The sequence below is a fragment of the Astatotilapia calliptera genome, chromosome 14 (assembly GCF_900246225.1).
Source record: "Astatotilapia calliptera chromosome 14, fAstCal1.2, whole genome shotgun sequence".
Taxonomy (NCBI): domain Eukaryota; kingdom Metazoa; phylum Chordata; class Actinopteri; order Cichliformes; family Cichlidae; genus Astatotilapia; species Astatotilapia calliptera.
The window spans coordinates 29,735,381-29,754,441 of NC_039315.1; the positions used below are offsets into that span (position 1 = coordinate 29,735,381).

Below are 19,061 nucleotides of genomic sequence, written 5' to 3' on the forward strand. Positions count from 1 at the left end.
GCTTATGATGGTAATTGGCACATTTGCTTTATTTTGAAAACAGACATTGAAACCATTTTTTATTTTTTTCATATTTTTTTTTCTCACAAGTTTGAACTCCTCGATAAGATTGAAACTGGACATTGCACTCACTGGAACATAGGAAATTTTTTTGTTGTTGTTGTTTGCTCATTTGTTTGATTTTTCTCTTAATCTTTTTTTGTAACATCAGTGCAAGAGTATTTTTCCAATTCATATAAACTGTCATAACAACACCAAAGACATCAAAAAAGAAGCCGCCACACCTCTTAAGTTTTTTGTGACTGCGAAAAAGTTCCTCTCAGAGGGAGAGTTCCCATCATGCATCTGGTTCAATGGTTCATGCTATGGCCTCACGTTTGGTTGGCAGAGCACAAATTGTAATATGTAAGAGCCAGTTACATCAATAATATAGTTGATTTCTAGAGTTTTTATTATATGATCACATCATTTAAATGGCAATAGGTCCTTTATTTACTGTAACTGTGAGTATACAGAGTTTGTAAAAGGGGTGTAAACCAAGCTTGAATGACTCAAGCAGAATAGAGAAAGTTGAGTAAATATTGTTTTTGGGATTCAGGATAAAGCTGCCCCAACTGGAAATGTCACACATTTAATCATACATTCTATTATCCATTCAGTGTGTCAGTACATTACCTCTTTGTTGTGTTCTCAGTACACTTGGATCGTGTCGAAAACATGAATTGCATTTATAAACCTGGTTGTCTTTTTGTGCGTGCATTTGCAATACGGATTTCATTTGCAAAATGTGTCTGAAGAAAGAAAGTGCATTACAATGCAAATACAATACGGCGCATTGGCAATGCATTCTTTTTTTGAAATTTTAAATGTGTAAATATCCAGTTGGAAGCGTTCATTCCACCCCCGGTTTTACATCAAATAGTGAAGATGTACCAAATGAAATCATCCACCTCGACATCATCACCATCACGGTAAGAGTCGCTTTTCATAAACATCAGCAACATCAACATCATCATCACCGTCGTCGTCAGCATCGTCATCACTTGCGCATAGTACAGTGTTAGCTTGAGCCAAAAAACTTCACGCTGGAAACTCCCCCAACATGAGAAAATCATTGCCACACAAAAAATGACAAACAAATAGAAACGGACTGCCTTCACATTGAGAAGGCAAAGAGCAACCTTTTTAGATTTTTCGTTTTTGTGGTATTCTTCATACTTTTAATTCTGCTTTCATTAAGTTAGACTTTAGCCTTAAGCATCCTTGGACTCGGTGGCCTCCGCCTCTGCATCTGCCGGGGTGGCCTCCTCTCCTTTAGACTCCTCTGCAGCATCTTAATGTAAGAAGTGGTGGGGTAGAGGGTGTAAGGGTAGAGAGAAGGGGTTTGGGGCGGGATAGATGAAAGGAGGGTGGAGAAAGAAGAGAAGAGGAGAGGTGGAGAGGTGGTTTTACATTGCGAGTAGAGTAATAAAGCTCTGTCTGGGGCGCCTGAGATACAGAGCTTCAAAGATTTCACTCATGAGCAGTAACTTTTGATGTTTTAAATATTTCACCCTCTATATGAAAAAAAAAAGCCATGTAACATTCGGAAATTCTCAAAATATTCACATCTTCCCTCTCAAAAAAATTATTCGCACATGGAATTCTGTGTTGTTCACAATGTGTCAGCTCCACTTAAACTGAGAGCATGTCTGAAGCCCGCACTGACTGTGTAAATAATAAAAGAAGAGCTTGCTCCTAATGGACCCATGAAGCATTTGAACGGGCATCACAAAGCTAACAGGAGCATCTTGGCCTGTCACATCTGATACAGTGTGATGCCCAGAGTGCACTGCACTATGATAGCAGGCAACGATAACTTGCTAAGAGGTGCACACTGCTGAGTAGCAATCCGTGATACATCACAAAGCAAATGCTAATGAGATTCTTGCTCAGGTACTTTATATTTTTCAACATTAAATCATAATATCCTTCTTTAATAATCCTGTAGCTGGTGCGCTTTTTAGCTCCAAAAAAGCAAAGACATTCTCATTTATACTTAATAAAGACCTTCTTGCACTATGCAGGAGCAACACTGATTTTGGGGTCTTTGTTGTTCCTGCCCAAACTCGTTATCCGAGTGATCTCATCGGGGTGATGTCACACCCCGATGAGATCATATTCTTTTATTAGGAGGAGACATCAAGGAATGATATCATTGCAATGGAGACCAGGGTGCATGTCTCCTGGTGTGTGCGTGTGTTTGTGTGTGGGAGGGCGAGGGAGGGAGGGAAAGAGAGAAGTGGGGCAACGGTGTCTGCACTAATGCGCGATTGTGTGTGTGACTCAAGACAGCATGACTCATGGCAGATCTTCCAGGTAAGAGATAATTAGCTTGTTAGCCACTGTGACAGATTTGAGAATGTCCTTCACTACAGCCACTGAACTGTGCGATGCAAATCCAATTTCACCCAATTTACAGAGCCAAAGCCCGTCATTTCTTGTGTCTGACATCAGCGCGAGCTCACTTTCATACACCAGTTACCGGCTGAAGTGACAGTTTAGCTTTGCTGCTGGGTTTGTGTATGAAGATTGCAGACAGGGAAACAAACATTTATAAGTGTTTCATCATTTCTACTCACTGACCTCTTAGTCTTTAGTAAATAAGACTAATGAGATCATGGCAGAAAAAATATGAAGCGCAAAAGCTCTTTTCAGACTGATAACATCGCCAGCTTTAAATTCTGTCATTCGCACTGAGGTATGTTTTACATAAATGGTTCTCATAGCTTCATTGAAACATATGCAGGAGAGTTACAAAAACAGCCACACAGCAAAAGACTTGTTGCATTTGTGACCATTGACTCAAGTGAAGTGTAACCACACTTTTGAATGGTTGCTTTTCTCCATCATTGTCACTAAAATCTGAGATCAGAGAGAGCTAGTGCCACCCCTCATTCTCAAAGAGAGATTGAAATCTCTACTGAACTGGAAATGGCATCCTTTTTTAATCTTTTTTGGATTTACAATCAGAGTTGATGAGATAAAATGCTATTATATGCACGTTAATGTAGTTTAGGGCACGCTCTACTAACACAAGCCATTCACAAAGATGTGAGAGAGGACTTCTAATGATGTACAAGCCTGTCTTAATATGACAGCCTGCTTTCAGATATTGTGTCATTTTAAAAGTGCTGGGCAAACATTAATAGGTCTGATCTGGTTAGACTGTGGTCTCATAATCGACCAGGACGTTCATTCAGATGTAAAGCAGGTAAGTCCAGATAAATCGGATTTTGAATGTAAACATGTTCATATCTGAAAAAAGCTGATAAAAGTGCCAATATCCATAAGCATGGTATTAATTTCACTGCTATGCAGATGACACCCAACTCTTAGCGTTATAATGAGCTCTTGAGAACCACATATCTGGTGTTACAACTGATTCTGATCTAAGTCTCCATCTGCATATATATTTCATTAAAGGTACGTTGCAGCTTGTTTATGTGTTTATTATTTAATATAGTCTATAATCTGCTTTTAACAGCTTCAATGCTCTGTTTCCCAAAAAAGAGTTAGAATTCACTAGATACATATAAAAACCTTATGTCACTCTAGGGTTTTCACTCAGTAGCACCCTGAAATCCCCCTGCTCACTGCTGCTCGCTGTGCCAAAACAAAAACTAAAATACATCTGACTCAGTCTGGAGTGGAGACTGAAGAAGTCACTTGGATGAGGAACGAAACATTAATCCCACTGAAAACGCTACAGAGTCAGCTTTATCAAATAAAGAAATCATCTTTCTATATCGTCTCTGAGTCACTACATCTGGACAGTCCAACATCACTGATGGCTTGTTTATAGTGAGAATCTGTTTCTACTACTTATTACTTTTTCTAGTTAAGTTCTAGTGTTTTCTTTAATGTTTTTAACTTATTTTTCCTGCCTCCTCTTTTTAGTTTTCCAAATTAATCTACTATTTCTTTTCATTATTAATGAATCTGTTGCCACCTTTTAATGTAAGAGAAGTGCTCTATAAGTGCAGGAATTCGATAAGAATTTGTGACATAGAGACCGCCTCATAGAGTACCCATCATCCTTGTGGATGTGACTCTTTTCTGTGTGCAACAAACCTTAACTGAGCGATTTGGTCATAAATATTAATTTTGGTCTCTGAGTCACTTTGGTAAGTTAAGCAGATTGTAGACAGCAGTGAATTCTTAATAAGCAGATCTTTGTCAAGTAGTGTTTGTTTATGGCAGACTTCCCCAGTGCGGATCGTGACCAGTAGGGATCATTAATCATTCATTTAAATCAGAGCACCTGTTCTACCCGCACTGCTCCATGCAGGCCAGCTATCCCATCGAGGTGGTAACTATGACAACAGGGAGACAGTGCTGCCTAGGTGACCTACTTTCTGTGTAGTTCTCCAGTTGGTGTATGCATGTGTGTGTGTGTTTCCCACCTCACGCCCCCACCAGCTCCAGACTGAGCATGCTCCATTAACTACCTGTCTGACCCAGTCTGAGAGTCCTTGGACCAGAAATATGAGTTCATGTCAAGTGTATCTTGTGACAGTGTTGTATCAGTGGAATAATATCATTTAATCTCCAGTTTCTTCTCAGGTCCACATTCCTGCTGTAATTGGACATCACATGACAGTGCTGGAAGACTTTTTTTTTTCTTACCAAATAGTTTAACGTGATGTACTTTAAAAAAAAAAAAGAAGTTTAACTGGGTCATCCATTACAACCGTTTTTCATGACTATGGTAGCAGTCAGGTTAATATATCACACCTCGTGTGAAGGCATCTGAGAGCTTTATTAACCTCAGTGATTTATAATTCATGCTGCTTTTACATTATGCAAACAACACATTGCTTTTTATCAATAGCTTTGATCATTCCCAGTATAACAATATCAGTGTGTACCACACTCTTGACCAGTGCTTATCATTTTCTATGCCGGCCTCTGTCTAATCAGTATGGAGTTTTCATCTTGCAGAGGCTGAGCTACAAGGCTGTCTAATCTTATATTGAGCTGTGTCTCTGTGTTAACCAGTGAATGGTGGAGCACTGCCAAATATCTCTAAATCCCAAAGACACACCAAGCGGCTATGTCCTGTGGAGCCTGCCAAGCAGACTGTGTAAAAGCTCACCTATTCTTCTCGATTTTATATTTACAGTAAGTAATTGCTTTTTGATTGGTGGAAGTGGCTGGAACTATTTTTAGCCCTGAACTCACTGCCCTCACGAACATGTGCATAAGTGAGAATGTGCTGGTAAACCTTTCTTCCTGACCACATGGAGCTCTCTCCTATTCTGCATACCTTGTTTACCTTTTGTTTGGTTAGGCTCCTCCTTCTCAGCTGTCGGACTGACAGCAGCAGGCACGTCGGCTTGTCTGGCCTCCTCCTTTTTCTCTTCGCTCTTCTCCTCCTTCTTCTCTTCAGCTGTGGCCGTGGTGGGACTCTTGGCTGGGGCCTCCACCTCTTTGGGCTTCTCCTCAGCTTTCTCCTCCGCTTTTGGCTCCTCTTTCTTGGGTTCAGAGGGCGCTGCGGCGGCCGTGGGAGACGCAGCAGCCGGGGCGGCCGCTACAGGAGACGTTGCTGTGGCAGCAGCTGCCGGAGAGTTAGCTGGCTTGTCTGCCACAGGGCTTTTGGCTTGGTTTGTCTCCTCTTCCTCCTTCTTAGCCTCTTCTCCTGCGGCTTCATCCTGCTTAGCAGGTGCCTCCTCTCCCTCCGCTTTCTTTGCCTCCTCTCCTCCCTCTGTTGCCTCCTCTGCAGCAGCAGGACTGTCACCCTCTTTCTCCTCCTCTCCGTCTTTCATCTTTTTCCGAGTTATATGTCCACGGAAGCTGGCCTGTATTTTGGTGGCAGCCTTGTGGGCCTTGTCCTCGGGTTTGTTGGTGGTGCCATCCTGTTCAATCTTCTGGTCCGCCTCCTCATTCTTCTCCACCTGGCAGGCGATAGACAACATACCAGGTTAACATTTACTGCAAGAGTTGAAAAGGTTGCGCTGAATGTCTTTATTTTGCTAGTGTCCAGTTGTTGCTGTGTTTGTGTGTGTCTATCCCTCTTTTTGTTGGCATGCTGCTTGATCACGAGAAGGCATGCTTTATTTCTGTTTGCTAAAGTATGTAAAAAATAGTCAAACTGAAAGGTCAGAAGTCAAGAAAAGAAAAAAGTGTATATCGTGAAATGGGAAAGCTTAATAAATATATATATATTTCTAACCATTACATGACAATCATAGGCTGGGAAAAGGTTAAAATTTCAGGACATGTTTAGAATAAAAGTGCGGGATGAGATGAGGAGCAGAGTTAGGAGTAGGACAGGAGACAGGGTAATATTGAAAGTCTTTCCTTGATATTACCTTCGGTTACTGGATCCAAAGCTGTCCATCAAATAGTGGGTTGTGCTATGAGTCATATAAATCTAATGAAAAGAAATCAAATCAAATAAAGGAATGAATGATGAGCACTGAAAGTGGCAACACAAAATGAATCAGTACATTCCAAATGAATAGGCAAACAAATCAAGGTAAAATATTCTCTCGCAGGTGTTGGAACCAATCGAAAGCCTCAAATGAACGTGAATAAGTGTAATGAAGCAAAAGAACACAAACCGTCAAGCAGCATGCAGACTGTGTAGCATCAGTTATACCAAATGGAAAAACAAAGTGAGAAAACAACACAATCTATTTTTTATTTATTTATTTATTTATTTATTTTGGTCCTTCCAGGTATCAAGGCTTAGCTTGACCCTACAGCATTTTATCATTTCACGTGCCAGAGTGAGGAGATTTATTGTCTCCACATAATAAATCCAAGGCGCTGTGATTTTAGGTTGTGACAAGTGTCTCCGGGCATTTATTGCAGTTATTCAACCCAGGCATGAGGCTGATATTGTCCTCCTGATAATAACCCTGAAAATAGATTTAGTGAATAATTAAACTTAAATGTAGACGCTCTCCGTGGCATCCATTAATCTTTCCTGCAGTCTCTGCTAATGATATCCTCAAAATTATGAGCAGTGCTCAAAATCGGAGCCAATCTTTATTCTCTGGGTACAGTATATAGCAGCTCCGTGTCTGGCTGCTAGGGAACGAGCTCCCTGCTACAATCTCCTCACCATTCACTGCCATACCCCTCCCAACCATCAAAGGTTACCTTGACAACCAGAGTGCTAACTCATCACAGAGCCTGTCTGCTGTTCGGTGCTATGAAAGACTATATGTCACCCTGATTGGCAGTGCGCCTGACCCCTCGGGGGGAGCGGGCCAATAGGAACTCGTAAATCAGGTGGAGTAATCAGCATGGAAAAGCCAGGGATGCGATGAAGCAACGGTAGCAGCGGCAGGGTGTGGCGGTAGGGGGCAAAGGGGTAAAATGTATGTGCTTACATTAATGTCTGTGTCACCGAGATCTGGCAACGTCTTGTTTAAGGCCAATGAATCTGGGTGGAAAGAGCTTTCGTGCCTCTGCATCCACCCCCTATGTATGGTCTCCCAGTGTGTCATTATGTAGGATATGAGCTTTGACTTGGACAGCCTGTGTGAGGGATCACATCTGTGTGGAGTGATTTAAGACCCCGAGGCCCTAAATCAACACGTCTTCCTCAGGGTCAGTGTGTCAGTGCAATATTGGAGCAGCGAGGGCAAGGTGCAGCTGTATTGGTATATTCAGCTCCTCCGCCTTTATTCCCCCGGGTTCGGGTTAATATACACAGTCTTCCAGAGTAATATTGTGCAGTGTGAAATTATAAGACAGATAAATGAAATACACACTTAAATGTAGTGATTCACATTTAAAATCTGAACTGGAGCTAAACAAGCTACCGGCCAGTGGGTGTGGAAATAAACTTCAGCAGAACAGAGAGCAGGCAGACAAAGCACCACCACCACCACCACACCCTCTGCTCTTAATAATATGCACGTCTCCAGTGACTTATTGGGCTTTTATTGTGTCTGATCTCATAGGTGCTTACAATTGCCAAAAATCTGACCCGAGCACTTAACTCTTAATAGAATTACTTACTGGCTGGGTTCAGTGAGTCAGACGGAGAAAGAGAAAGCGATGGATGAAGGGTGTTTGGGAATAAGGGGTATGACATCATTATTGGAACAGAAGAGCGATGTCATTTATGTTAGAGGTTGGGGAAATGTGATAAAATACCAGAGGAGCACCAGATGATCTCATCTGGTGGTACGAAGACAGGAAGAAGCATCACCATCACAGTTTGACCACAGCTGGAGCGTCATCACTTGAATTATTGATACTTGTGTGTGCATCACCCTTAAAAAAATAAAAATAAAAAAATGCCGTGCTGTGATTTTTCTTCTTCTTCTTCATGGATTCACTTCTGAGATGCAAAACCAAAGATTACTTGACCCAGCACAGCTGACATTTGCCTGCACTGTATTTAAATCCCAAACAGAAGCATCATTGCACATCATTTAAGACCTGCACCTTGAAGCCTCTGACCGGTAATTGAACCCCGGTCACGTACCCTCCCTGCAGGCGCTTTTGCACCCGGCATCTATGTGGTGCACATCTCCATTCATAAATAAGGCAAGACTTAGTGGCTGTTTAAACTCTTCCTTGATTAATTTGCAGTGAGACAACATATTTGCATTATGAGTTAGTCAAATGGCTTACTACAATTAGCCTGCAGTGCTTGCTATTTGCACACAGTTGTTCTGGTTGCCATAGATACACTACTTTAACCGCTGAAAAACTGCTTTTAATCTCCAAGAAAATGTGGAATGTTTGCAACGTAATAGTGCAATTCTTGCAAGATTATGAAGCCAGCAATTATGCAATCTTTGTGCAATTATATTAGCTGTAGTATGATGTAGCAACATTAAAAAGGCTTGCTCCAGGATAAACTGACACTGTGCTATAAAAGCAGCTGACCTGTGACGAGAGAATCTAGTTCACGGGTTATCAAAATGCAAGAGTGCCATTCACCACAGGACACACACACACACCCTCTCTGTCGGATTTGTCTGCAAAGATAATAAATGGACATGGTGAAATGCGCTCAGTGCATTATCTGACTGGCTGGATGTGTCTATTACAGCTGCAGTCTGAGCCTCTCTCCCTGCCCGCCTCTGTCCTTGGGTGGGCACCGGCTGTTGTAAGAACCACACCCCACAGTCAATGGCTTTATCCATAACCACACACTCACACACGCACCATCCCCCCAATGGTGACACAAGTAACAATCCACCACCTTCCCACTGCCTCATTTAGAGTGCCATTAGGGACTTGTTTCAGGAGGCGGGGGGGAGGGGAAGACACAGTGGAAGCAGCGAGGTTAGTGCCATCGGACCGCAACTCACACTAATGCATTCGTGCATGCTGTCTAATGATAATGTTGGGGTTTTTCTTACTTATTAATATTATTACTATTACTATTGCAATCCATTCAAGTCCTGAGATTATTTGCCTCTCCACTTCACCCAGCATTGAATGCCTCAAGCGAAAGAGGAGAGAAATATTAAAGGTAATATTTGCATGCATAATGGAGATGCTTGCTTTGCAGACACCCCTTTTTTTATTATCGCCAAGCCAACAGGTGCAGCTGCACTTTAATATGGGAGGCTTGTATGTAATAAAATTAGAAGTCATAAAACAGACTGTATAGCGCACTGGCACTCTTTGAAATAAAATGGAAAAACTCCACCGAGCAGTTGTCATATTACCACAGCTCCACCGAGCAGGTGGAGAGAGACTGTCAGCCACCCTTGCCGGTGGCACACGTTTCTCTCTGCAATGGCACCTCTATCTTGTCTTCGGCGTGATTTCTGTGGCCGTGTCTGCTTTCCTGCAGGAGCCATCCAGACAGCAAAGACTGAACTGCTGTCTGGAACTGCTGAATATCTCCCTCTTTCTCTCCCTGTCGTCTTTCACTCTCCATGAGCAAACTGCTACCCACTCATTCTCCCTCTCTCACACACACACATACACGCACATAGGCACAGCGGAGCACCACACCCTTTTAGCCGGCTATCTCCTGCAGATGAGGAGAGGGGGGCTCAGGTGGTGACTGCCACAGCCCCCGCTCGCCGTCTCTCGCCATCTCTCCCTCCTCTGACGCTTTTTTCCTCTTCCTTTGACGGTGAATTGATGAGCAGCCGTAAAGGATGCACTGTTTCTTCTACGATGGCCCGGGAAAAGATGCTCCACAGCAACTAATAAGCAGCCATATGCCGGCCTCATTACGTCCTCTGGAGCAGCCTTTAATTCACTTACATCAGCTCTCTGGCTGAACAAAGGCTCTGCAATCGCCACTGATCTCATCGGGGGCTGGAGATATATATGTTTCTTTCTTTCTTTCTTTATTACAGCCTAAAGCAGAGGAAAGTCTCAGTTGAGACTAAAAACCTTGTTTTCAAGAGTGACCTGGGCAAGAGAGCAGCCAGTCACACACTGCAAATGAGTGAGCACTGTATCCATAGGTAACCAGATAAGAGACGGGGTAGAGGAGAGAGGAAAAGAAGGTGATGCCTGAGGGAAAGGGCAAGGGTTGCGCACGGTGGTGGTTGTGTTAGTGGTGACGTGTGATAAGAAGTAGAGATGGAGAGTTGAGTGTTAGAGGAATAGCTCATTTGGGCGGGATTTGATTCTGCTTAAGTTCTGCTTATAAGCACAACCTGGAACTGGGTTCAAGATGTTGAGGTGAGAGCTGAATATTGTTGTAAAGCTGCATAAAAAGCGAGGGAGGCAGATGGGACTTAAACTAGGTGCCCGTAGCCACTCCCATATAGTGGAGATGTTGCAACAGCACTTAACACTCCACAATGGCGGGACCCCACAGCAACGCTGCCATACTCCAGAGCAGAAAATCATGCTTTTTGCTCATCCATCCGTGAAGACCGCGCAGTCTGTCCGGATTCATTTATGCTCAAATGCAGGAGCACGAAGATAAGTGCTTGTAGGCTGGGAGGACGTTTTTTTTTCTTTTTTACCCTCCCCTGTGGTGCACGCTTGAGGCGGCGACAGCCTTCCGTAGGAAAAAAAAAAAAGCTAGTGCCTCACCCACATGGCTGCAGTGTGCAGCGTGCCGGCTTCTCTTCCTTCAATGTTTCCTCGTGCTGCTCCCTTTCTCATCTTCGCGCCTGCTCACCTACTCCAGCCACCACCACCACCACCATCACCACGTTCTCGCTCCACCACATATCTGCGAGTTGTAGTCAGCCATCTAGTTTCATTCCATCTTCACCTTTCTGCTTTGTTGCATTCATGCCTCTCCCTACCTCCACCCCCCCGCCCATGCCCCATACCTCACAGCCTCCACTCCCTGTCCCAATCCCTGTTTCACCTCTGTATCAGCGTCTTCTCCCTTTTCCCCCCTCCTCCATCTAGCTCCATGTGCACCACCCTGCTTCTGTTTCTCCCTCTTTCTCTCCCTGCATCCTGCTCCACCTGCATGGAGTTCATCTGGCAAGCCTTTCTTTCCTCTTTTTCTCTCTCTGCCAGAGCTAATATGACTCATCCGGGCTGACATTTAAGAAGCAATCAGAGTGCCATCGGAATCCAGCGTGTTATGGCTCTGATAAAAACCCTAATCAGTTCTGAGATAGCAGCAGGAGCATCGCCCGCGATCACATGCAGAACCACCGCGACAGCTGCTGAAATGCTACCTCAGTGCAACACCTTTCTTTCATTTCATATTCACTGCCGGGACAAGACTGGCCACGGGTACCCAGCACCACCCTTTCACACCCTTTTAAATGAGTGCTCACTTCATAGAACCCTCCATTGACAGCAACCACTCAAAAAGCTGGAGGGCTATGATAATCCATTTATGCTCATTTATTCCCATTGTATTCCCCCCTCGAGGCCACTGACATGATGGAGCTGCTCACTCAGTCAGTACCCCACCCTTTTTTCCCCCCTTCACACTGTGGAAATGATGCACTTTCCTCTGTCACCCACTTCTTCTGCTTAACATAAGACTAATACAGAAGATACCTAGACCTCTCCCCTGCCCCTGTTTAAGGCGTAGGTTAAGAGAAAACTGTCATTTATCTAAAGCATCACTCGCCGGTGGATGAGATTGGGTTTAGTGGATAAATCAGAGTATTTCAGCTTTGATATTGAAGACAATACATAATCTATCAAGTGCCATTCAGTAATAGTTCACTTTTTTCAAGCACTTAATCAATAAGAGGGAATACCGTCGGCCCAGGATCACATTACATTCTTGCTGCCTTTCTACAAGTACGGTGTGAGGTCTGAGAGGCATTGTGGCAGCATCCATTCATGCAGGATAATCACATTAACTAGGCGTGTCTGTGCTCCGTGGATAGATTTCTATAAAGACAAGTCAGGCCTCAAGTCACAGAAAATTACACCAACATTTTGGCTAATCCCACCTCATGCCTCCTAATCTCACCAAAATTGGCAAAAAAGAAAAGAAAAGACAAAACTAAAAAACAAACCCAACAGTCACAAAGTTCAGAACTGAGGTGAAGCTGAAAAATATTGATAAAGCAAATCAGAGCAGTTTACCGGTTTGGTTCTTCTTATGCAGCACAGCATAGTTGTAGTATCCTCCCTTTTTCTTCTCTGCTTCTTTTCTTCCCTTTTTTCTCCCTTTCACTTCTCTCTCACCCTCTCCCTCTCTCTCTCTCTCGCTCTCGCTCGCTTTCGCGCGCACACACACTCTCTCGCTCACTCGCTCTCTCTCTCTCTTTTCTCTCTCTGGCTGTATCAACAGCTAAGCCGCCCAGTACATTTACTCATCCCAGTTTGCACACACGCGCTCTCCCGTCAGTCTGCCGGGGTGCGACTCTCTCACTCTTTCTTACTCGCTGCCTGACAATGACTGCGAGCCCACCCTTTAAACCCCTCCCTTCTGCCTCCCTCCTCGCTCCATCATCCCTCTCGCTCTCTCTCCTCCTCCTCCTCCTTTCCTTCTTCTTCTTCCGCCTCCTCGTCCTCTTCTCACTCATAGTGATGACCCCCCCCCCACCACCACCACCACCTCTTTTAGATCGGCACTCCTCTCTTCTACATCTTCTCACCCACCTCCTCCTCCTCCTCTTTCTTGTTCCCTTACAGCCTGGCTCCAGCAAAAGCTGCGGCCCCACCCTAAAAAAGCCTCTCCCTTAATAAATGACTGGATACCTCCCCTCAGTTTGGTCTATTGATACATCTTTCTTTCAGCCGTTTCATTGTCTCTCTTTTTTTGCCCTCAACACCCACATAGCCTCACTACTTTATCCCCTCCCCTTTCTATAACATTTAAGGAGGTTTTTCTTCTTCTTCTTTTTCTTTTTGTTAAGTGGCTCCCAAATGGAAGTTGCCTCCTCTGATTGCTCAGAATCCCTCTCAGACTCGGAGTGTTACAGACTCTGGATCTCAGATCAGCATTATAAGCCCTGGAGCCCTGTTTCCAAATTACCACAGCAATGCCAAAAGCATGTTTTCTGGCACAGTCAGGGAGCAGCTCTTGGCCAGGATAGACGTGTGAAAGAGAGCAGTGATGATCGTTCAAACGCACGCACGCACGCACGCACGCACGCACACACACACACACACTCTTTGCTTTTAGGACACGTCACCCCACACCACCGATCCGCCAGCCCACCCCCCCCTTCCCTTCCCTTCGCTTCCCCGTACCAGCGCTCTCTGTTCTCATGGAAACACCAGCAGATAGACTCGAAGAGCAGAGGAGGAGGAGTGTGTGTGTCTGAGAGAGAGAGAGAGAGAGAGAGAGAGAGAGAGAGAGAGAGAGAGAGAAAGAGATAGACATAGAGAAAAAAGGAAGGAATGAAGGTAGGAGGAGGAAGCAAGAAGGCCGGGTGTGGCAGACAAGCAGGAGAAGCAAACTGCTTTTTTTCACCCCTTTTTTTTGTTTTGCATTTCTTTCCTCCCTCTGTGTCCACATTTGCACACACTCTGGGCTTAATAAGCAGGCACTAGGCATGCATTATCCCTAGAATCACATCTCAAGCCATTACCAATACAGTGAGGCTTGCAGGCGCATGGTCATGCAAACACCCACACTCTGTATTTGCCTTTCATAATGCACACAGACACGCACAGCGGTGTCAGAAGAGTCCCCACCCCCGCTCTGACACCGGCGAGCACCAGCAGATGCTACAGACACAATGAGGATGCAGGGAGGGATGGAGAACACGGGGGAGACAGACTGAGCCAGGGATGGAATAGGGAGGCAGGGAAAAGAGGAAGAGGAGGAGGAGAAGACCTGAGGGGGGGGTTGCGCTTTGCTATTCTTCTCTTTTACAGGATTATTCCACATGCAGTTCACTGAAGGGAAATCATTAACCTGCAACGCTGAGCCTCAGCCTTCTCGGTGGTCACTGCTGCCACACAGGGAAGGCAAAAAAAAAAAAAATCTAGCACCATTACTTGGCCATCCTACATCATCACGATGTGTCATCATGGCAAACCACGGCCAGTGACACAGATACTGTAGTAATGCAGGGTTCTGCTGAGTATGCATGACTCTGCCCTGCTTTACTTTTCCACAGTTGTGCACATTCATACTAAAGATGTCCAGCTCACAGTCCACATCCCACATCCCGCTGTAATAACCAGATAAGCGCTTTCCTGAAGGGGAGGTGCCTTTTTCTGTTCTGAAGCAGTTCAGATATCCCGCTTCTGTAAAGTGAAGCCAACATCAGATGTTCTTTGAGGGTGAAAACTATGTGCATAACTGGGAAATGAAGCTCTGACACTTATCATCTCTATTCCAAGAGCTTTCTGCACCAAAATAGGCAGAATGATTTACTTTTAAAGCAGGAGGCCTTGCCACGATTCAAACCCAGGAATTTCTTTTCTTTCTTTTTTTTTGCTGTGAGGATCCATTCTGGCATCCACCAAGGAAATGTCAACATTTGTTGACTTTCTTCGACAGTATTGCAGATATCACTGGTGTGGCGAGCACTGCTGCCTCACAGCAACAAGGTCCTGGGTTTAAATCCACCATCTGGCCGGGACCTTTCTGTCTGGAGTTTGCATGTTCTCTTCGGGTACTCTGGCTTCCTCCCACAGTCCAATGACATGCAGTTAGTGGGGTTAGGTTAACTGGTGATTCTAAATTGCCCAGGGGTGTGAATGTGAGTGCGAATGGTTGTCAGTCCCTCTGTGTTAGTGCTGTGACAGACTGGAAACCTGTCCAGGGTGTATCCCGCTTCTTGCCCTATGGCAGCAGAGATAAATGACCCTGAATTGGATAAGCAAATGAGGATGGATGGATGGATAGATGGATGGATGGATGAAATAAACTGACTATCAAATCTAAAGTGAAAACCTGACTGTCACCTCACTAAAGTAATTGCTGTTTCGCATCAAAATGATTATGATTCTGTTTACCCAGAGGTTTTCATCCAAACACAGTCGGAATTTAAATAAATGCAATTTTCTTGCATGTTGATGATCAGCATCAATATTTAAACATCGAGTGACACTTCAAATCAAATGCCCACTGGGAGCAGTGCTACAAATCATTTCAGAGAGGAATACAAAACACAATCCTAATCTTCTTATTCAAAAAAATAGAAAGGGGAGGGGGGGATATGTAAATGAAAACTTAGGAATTGCAAACACTCAAATTCCAAAGAGCCAGATTAGGCTCGCTGTGTGATCTGAAGAAGTGGCAGATAAAGAAACAGAGCCAGAGTGGTTGCTCCTGCAAAACAATCCATGTGCAGTTGCAAACAGACTGAACAGCAGTTGACAGGAAATAAACCCAGCCCAAAAGAAGCTGCTCACTCTTCACTGTATGCTAATGTGTGTCCAGTGACTTGATTGTTCTGTTAAGCGGCTGAGTCTGCTGCTGCACCGACCACAGAGATCAATAACACAACAGCGATCTGCCAGTACTGAGAAACGCTCAAGAGCCTAGTTCTGGCAACAGTTAAGTGGAAATACAGACAGCTTCCTTTTTTGTGATTGGTGTATTCTGTCATTAAATATAACGTTCAGGACACGAGTCGACACGTTTGTCTAATGATCAGCTATTCGTTTGCTGCTCGGTCTGTTTGTGCGTGCTTCCTCACAGAGCAGTGTTATATAGATTTATATAAACCTGTAGCATATGCAGAGCTCAGCCCAAAGGCAACTGAATACTAACTAATTAACTAACTAACTTATGAGCTTGTTCATATGAAACCATTAATATTGGTTTTTGAAGGTTTTTTTTTTTTTTTTTTTACATGTAAATCCACAGTGTGTTGTATTTGTTGCAGTGCTGTCTGCCCTTTCAGGCTAGTTGTGATGAAGCTCCTCATCCGGAGTATGAAAGGTCACTGTATCTGTGAGAGACAATGAGATTCTACCTGCTGCAAATTATACATGCTGCAGGAATATGAATGCACAAACCAAGGGCATCTAATCGACCATCACCGTTTTAATCAGTTCATTTCCTTTAGGATGAGGACCTAAAAGTCAAAGGTACAAATGAGTGTACTTAATCAGTACTGTGGAGCACACTACACTTCACAAGTGGATGGAGTTTAAAAGTTGCAAAGAGCTTTTTTGCGAAATTCAAATAAAGTACATAAAGTGTACTACAAGTTATTTTTAACCAGTGCTTTCAGTCCAGGCAACATTCACATGCATCACTCACTCAATGAGGGCGTGTTCTTAAACAACATGATATTAAAGGAGCAGCAAATAAACAGACTCTTTAGGTGTTCTATAAAGGCTGTCGGCACCGATTGCATTGCTTTATAACCCACATAACAAACCCAGAGCATAAAGTCCCAAACCATCAGAATACTGGAACTATCTATACAATGATATGAAAGTATAACACTGATAGGATGGCACTGCAGTGGTAAATCCAGGCCTGTCTCGTGTCTGGTGACTGACACGGCAGCAACGTTGATTACAGGGATCAGCTGTCACGTTAAAGCAAATAAGTGGCCTGCTGAGCGGCCTGCCTGCACTCAAACGTATTATTACCATGCAAGGTGACTGGTCTGATGCTTTCGCCTGCTAGGTGACGCATTGTGTGTGTCACTATTCCGAAAAAACTAACATTGGAGAAAAAAGGGGGAACAAATCTTGTGGACTAAGTGGAAGCAGACACAGCATCACAAGTAATAAAATGACTCACTGTTGAGTAAATTTTAAGCATGATTGGAAAGAAACCACAACTGAGATTCAGTGAAAGTAAGATCGAATAAAAGTAAATACTAAGAAAAAGCAGTGATGCAAAGATGGATATGCACGGGTGGGATGTGTGCTTGTGTAGTGATATTTCTCTTCTTTACTTTCTTTCATATGTTTAAGAAAGTGTAAATACATATGCACTGCAGTACTATATAGACAGTAATTTTATGTTTAAAGTTGTTTTAAGAGAGCACAATGCTAAAAGCAAAAACAGAAGGTTACGGGTGGAGGGAGCGGGGAGTTTTTGAATGTTTTCTGCTCGACCACTTCCAATTTGCATAAGAATGTTTGATAAAAATGCAAGGATCAATCAAATGTAATGACTGTTGTGAAATTTTGGGATTTTGTTTCATATTTCAAATACTTTTCAATATGTATTGTTTTGAAAAACGGTCCGTTGACCCACATTCAAGCCCCACTTTTCATATATCAAAATCTGAGGCAATATTTGAACATGAATATTTCAAAAACTGTTAAAGATAAAAGCCTTTTTTCTTCTACTGGTCTTTCATGCTATCAAAATGAATCAGATTCTAAAATATGGGACAGATATATTAAAAAATGTCAGATATGGTTAAAATATGAAAAGTCCACATCTGGAAACTCCAGAGTTTTGTTCTGTCTGGATTAGACTATGTGCTGATTTTTGTTTTTTTCATTTTTGCTCAATCCAGCATGAAAGTTGATGAAAGTATCACTCTCTTTATTTTTGTCAGTAATTATTCGTGTTCTATTTTTGCATTATTGTGAAATGTAACAACACACAATCTGATGTATTTTATTAGCATGTGCTCAAGTATGGGACTTTTTTTTTCATTTGAACTGAACACTCAGACATTTTTAATGTATCTGTTCCAAATTAAATATCCTGAATCATGTTAATGATTCAGGAAAGAGCAGTGAAAAGTCTTATGTCTTTTTACTTCAATAGTTTTTGAGATATTTATGTTCAAACATCGCCTCAAATTTCAATGTGCAAAAAAACGGTGCAAAAGTGGGTTGATGGACCATTTTCAAAAAAATATATCTTGAAAAGTATTTTATATATGAAGCCTTTGGACAATAATATTGTCTAAATTAAGTGGTGGAGGTGGTGTTGTGGCCAGAAATTGCAGTGCTCCAACATTTTCTGCTCATGTCAAATTACATGTTTATGCTAGCATTGAAGGCAACTTCAATGCTAGCCTGAAACATTACCACTGTTGCTGACATAGCTGGTCATCTTCCCCCCCATGGAAAAAACAAATGTCCAGGGTAATTTGTGTATTAAGTATTGTATTTGAAATCTTGCCCTGTCTACATAAATCTAATTCACTTCAATGAAAATACAGACTAAGGCTAATCATTAATCATCAGCAGGCAGACTGTGCTAGTTTACACCTGCAGACACAAAAACTCGATTCTGCACTCTCTGAATGTCTTATTGATGGGCAGGCAGAGTGCAGATAGCTGTGTGGAGTGATCTGGGATGAATGATCTGTTTCTGAATGCGACACCATGTGGACACAGTGTGTCCGGAGAGGCAATGAAACAGCCATTTGAACTTGTCCACCAGTTTAATGGTTTTGGACCCAGTGGTTCCAGATTCTTCCAGGTCTATTACTGAGACGGAAATACACTCACAACCAGTTTACACTCACCAGTTGCACCAGCAAGTATGTCTTTGATGTAAAAGCACAGGGAGAACAACCACACAGGAAAGTCCCCAGCTGACCAGGACTTTCAGTGTCACTGTGCCAATTTTCCACCCTAAGCTCACTGCTTGCTCTGTTTACACGTGGGATATCTGCATTATTGAAGAGCACTTATTGCTTTTGCAACAGGTCGAATAATACAACGCAAACGATAACCATGTGTGTCTGATTTTAGGTCCAAACATAACACTTACGGGCTATAAAGACCATGTGGCAATCACTAACACTCAGTGG

At 43.2% G+C, this 19,061-nt stretch overlaps 1 protein-coding gene across 2 annotated transcripts; it reads right to left on the reverse strand.

Annotated features, from left to right (window-relative positions):
• Window positions 1-433: 433 nt before the first annotated feature.
• On the reverse strand, window positions 434-12,590 carry gap43 (growth associated protein 43). Of its 2 annotated transcripts, none has more exons than XM_026192052.1 (3): window positions 12,499-12,590; window positions 5,309-5,936; window positions 434-1,333 (listed from the first exon to the last, which is right to left on the reverse strand). In XM_026192052.1, exons 1-3 carry the CDS (start codon window positions 12,526-12,528, stop codon window positions 1,254-1,256), a joined length of 738 nt encoding a protein of 245 aa, XP_026047837.1. In that variant the 5' UTR covers window positions 12,529-12,590; the 3' UTR covers window positions 434-1,253. The 2 variants fall into 2 exon arrangements, with proteins under 2 accessions (XP_026047837.1, XP_026047836.1); XM_026192051.1 differs by having other exon boundaries at window positions 5,318-5,936; window positions 12,499-12,588.
• Window positions 12,591-19,061: the final 6,471 nt, after the last annotated feature.

Coding starts and splice junctions, on each gene's coding strand:
- gap43 (XM_026192052.1), bottom strand. CDS start 12,528: ATGCTGTGCTGCATAAGAAGAACCAAACCG. Junction 5,937..12,498: donor GCATAAGAAGAACCAAACCG/GTAAACTGCTCT, acceptor ATCGCCTGCCAG/GTGGAGAAGAATGAGGAGGC. Junction 1,334..5,308: donor CCAAACAAAAGGTAAACAAG/GTATGCAGAATA, acceptor TCTTACATTAAG/ATGCTGCAGAGGAGTCTAAA.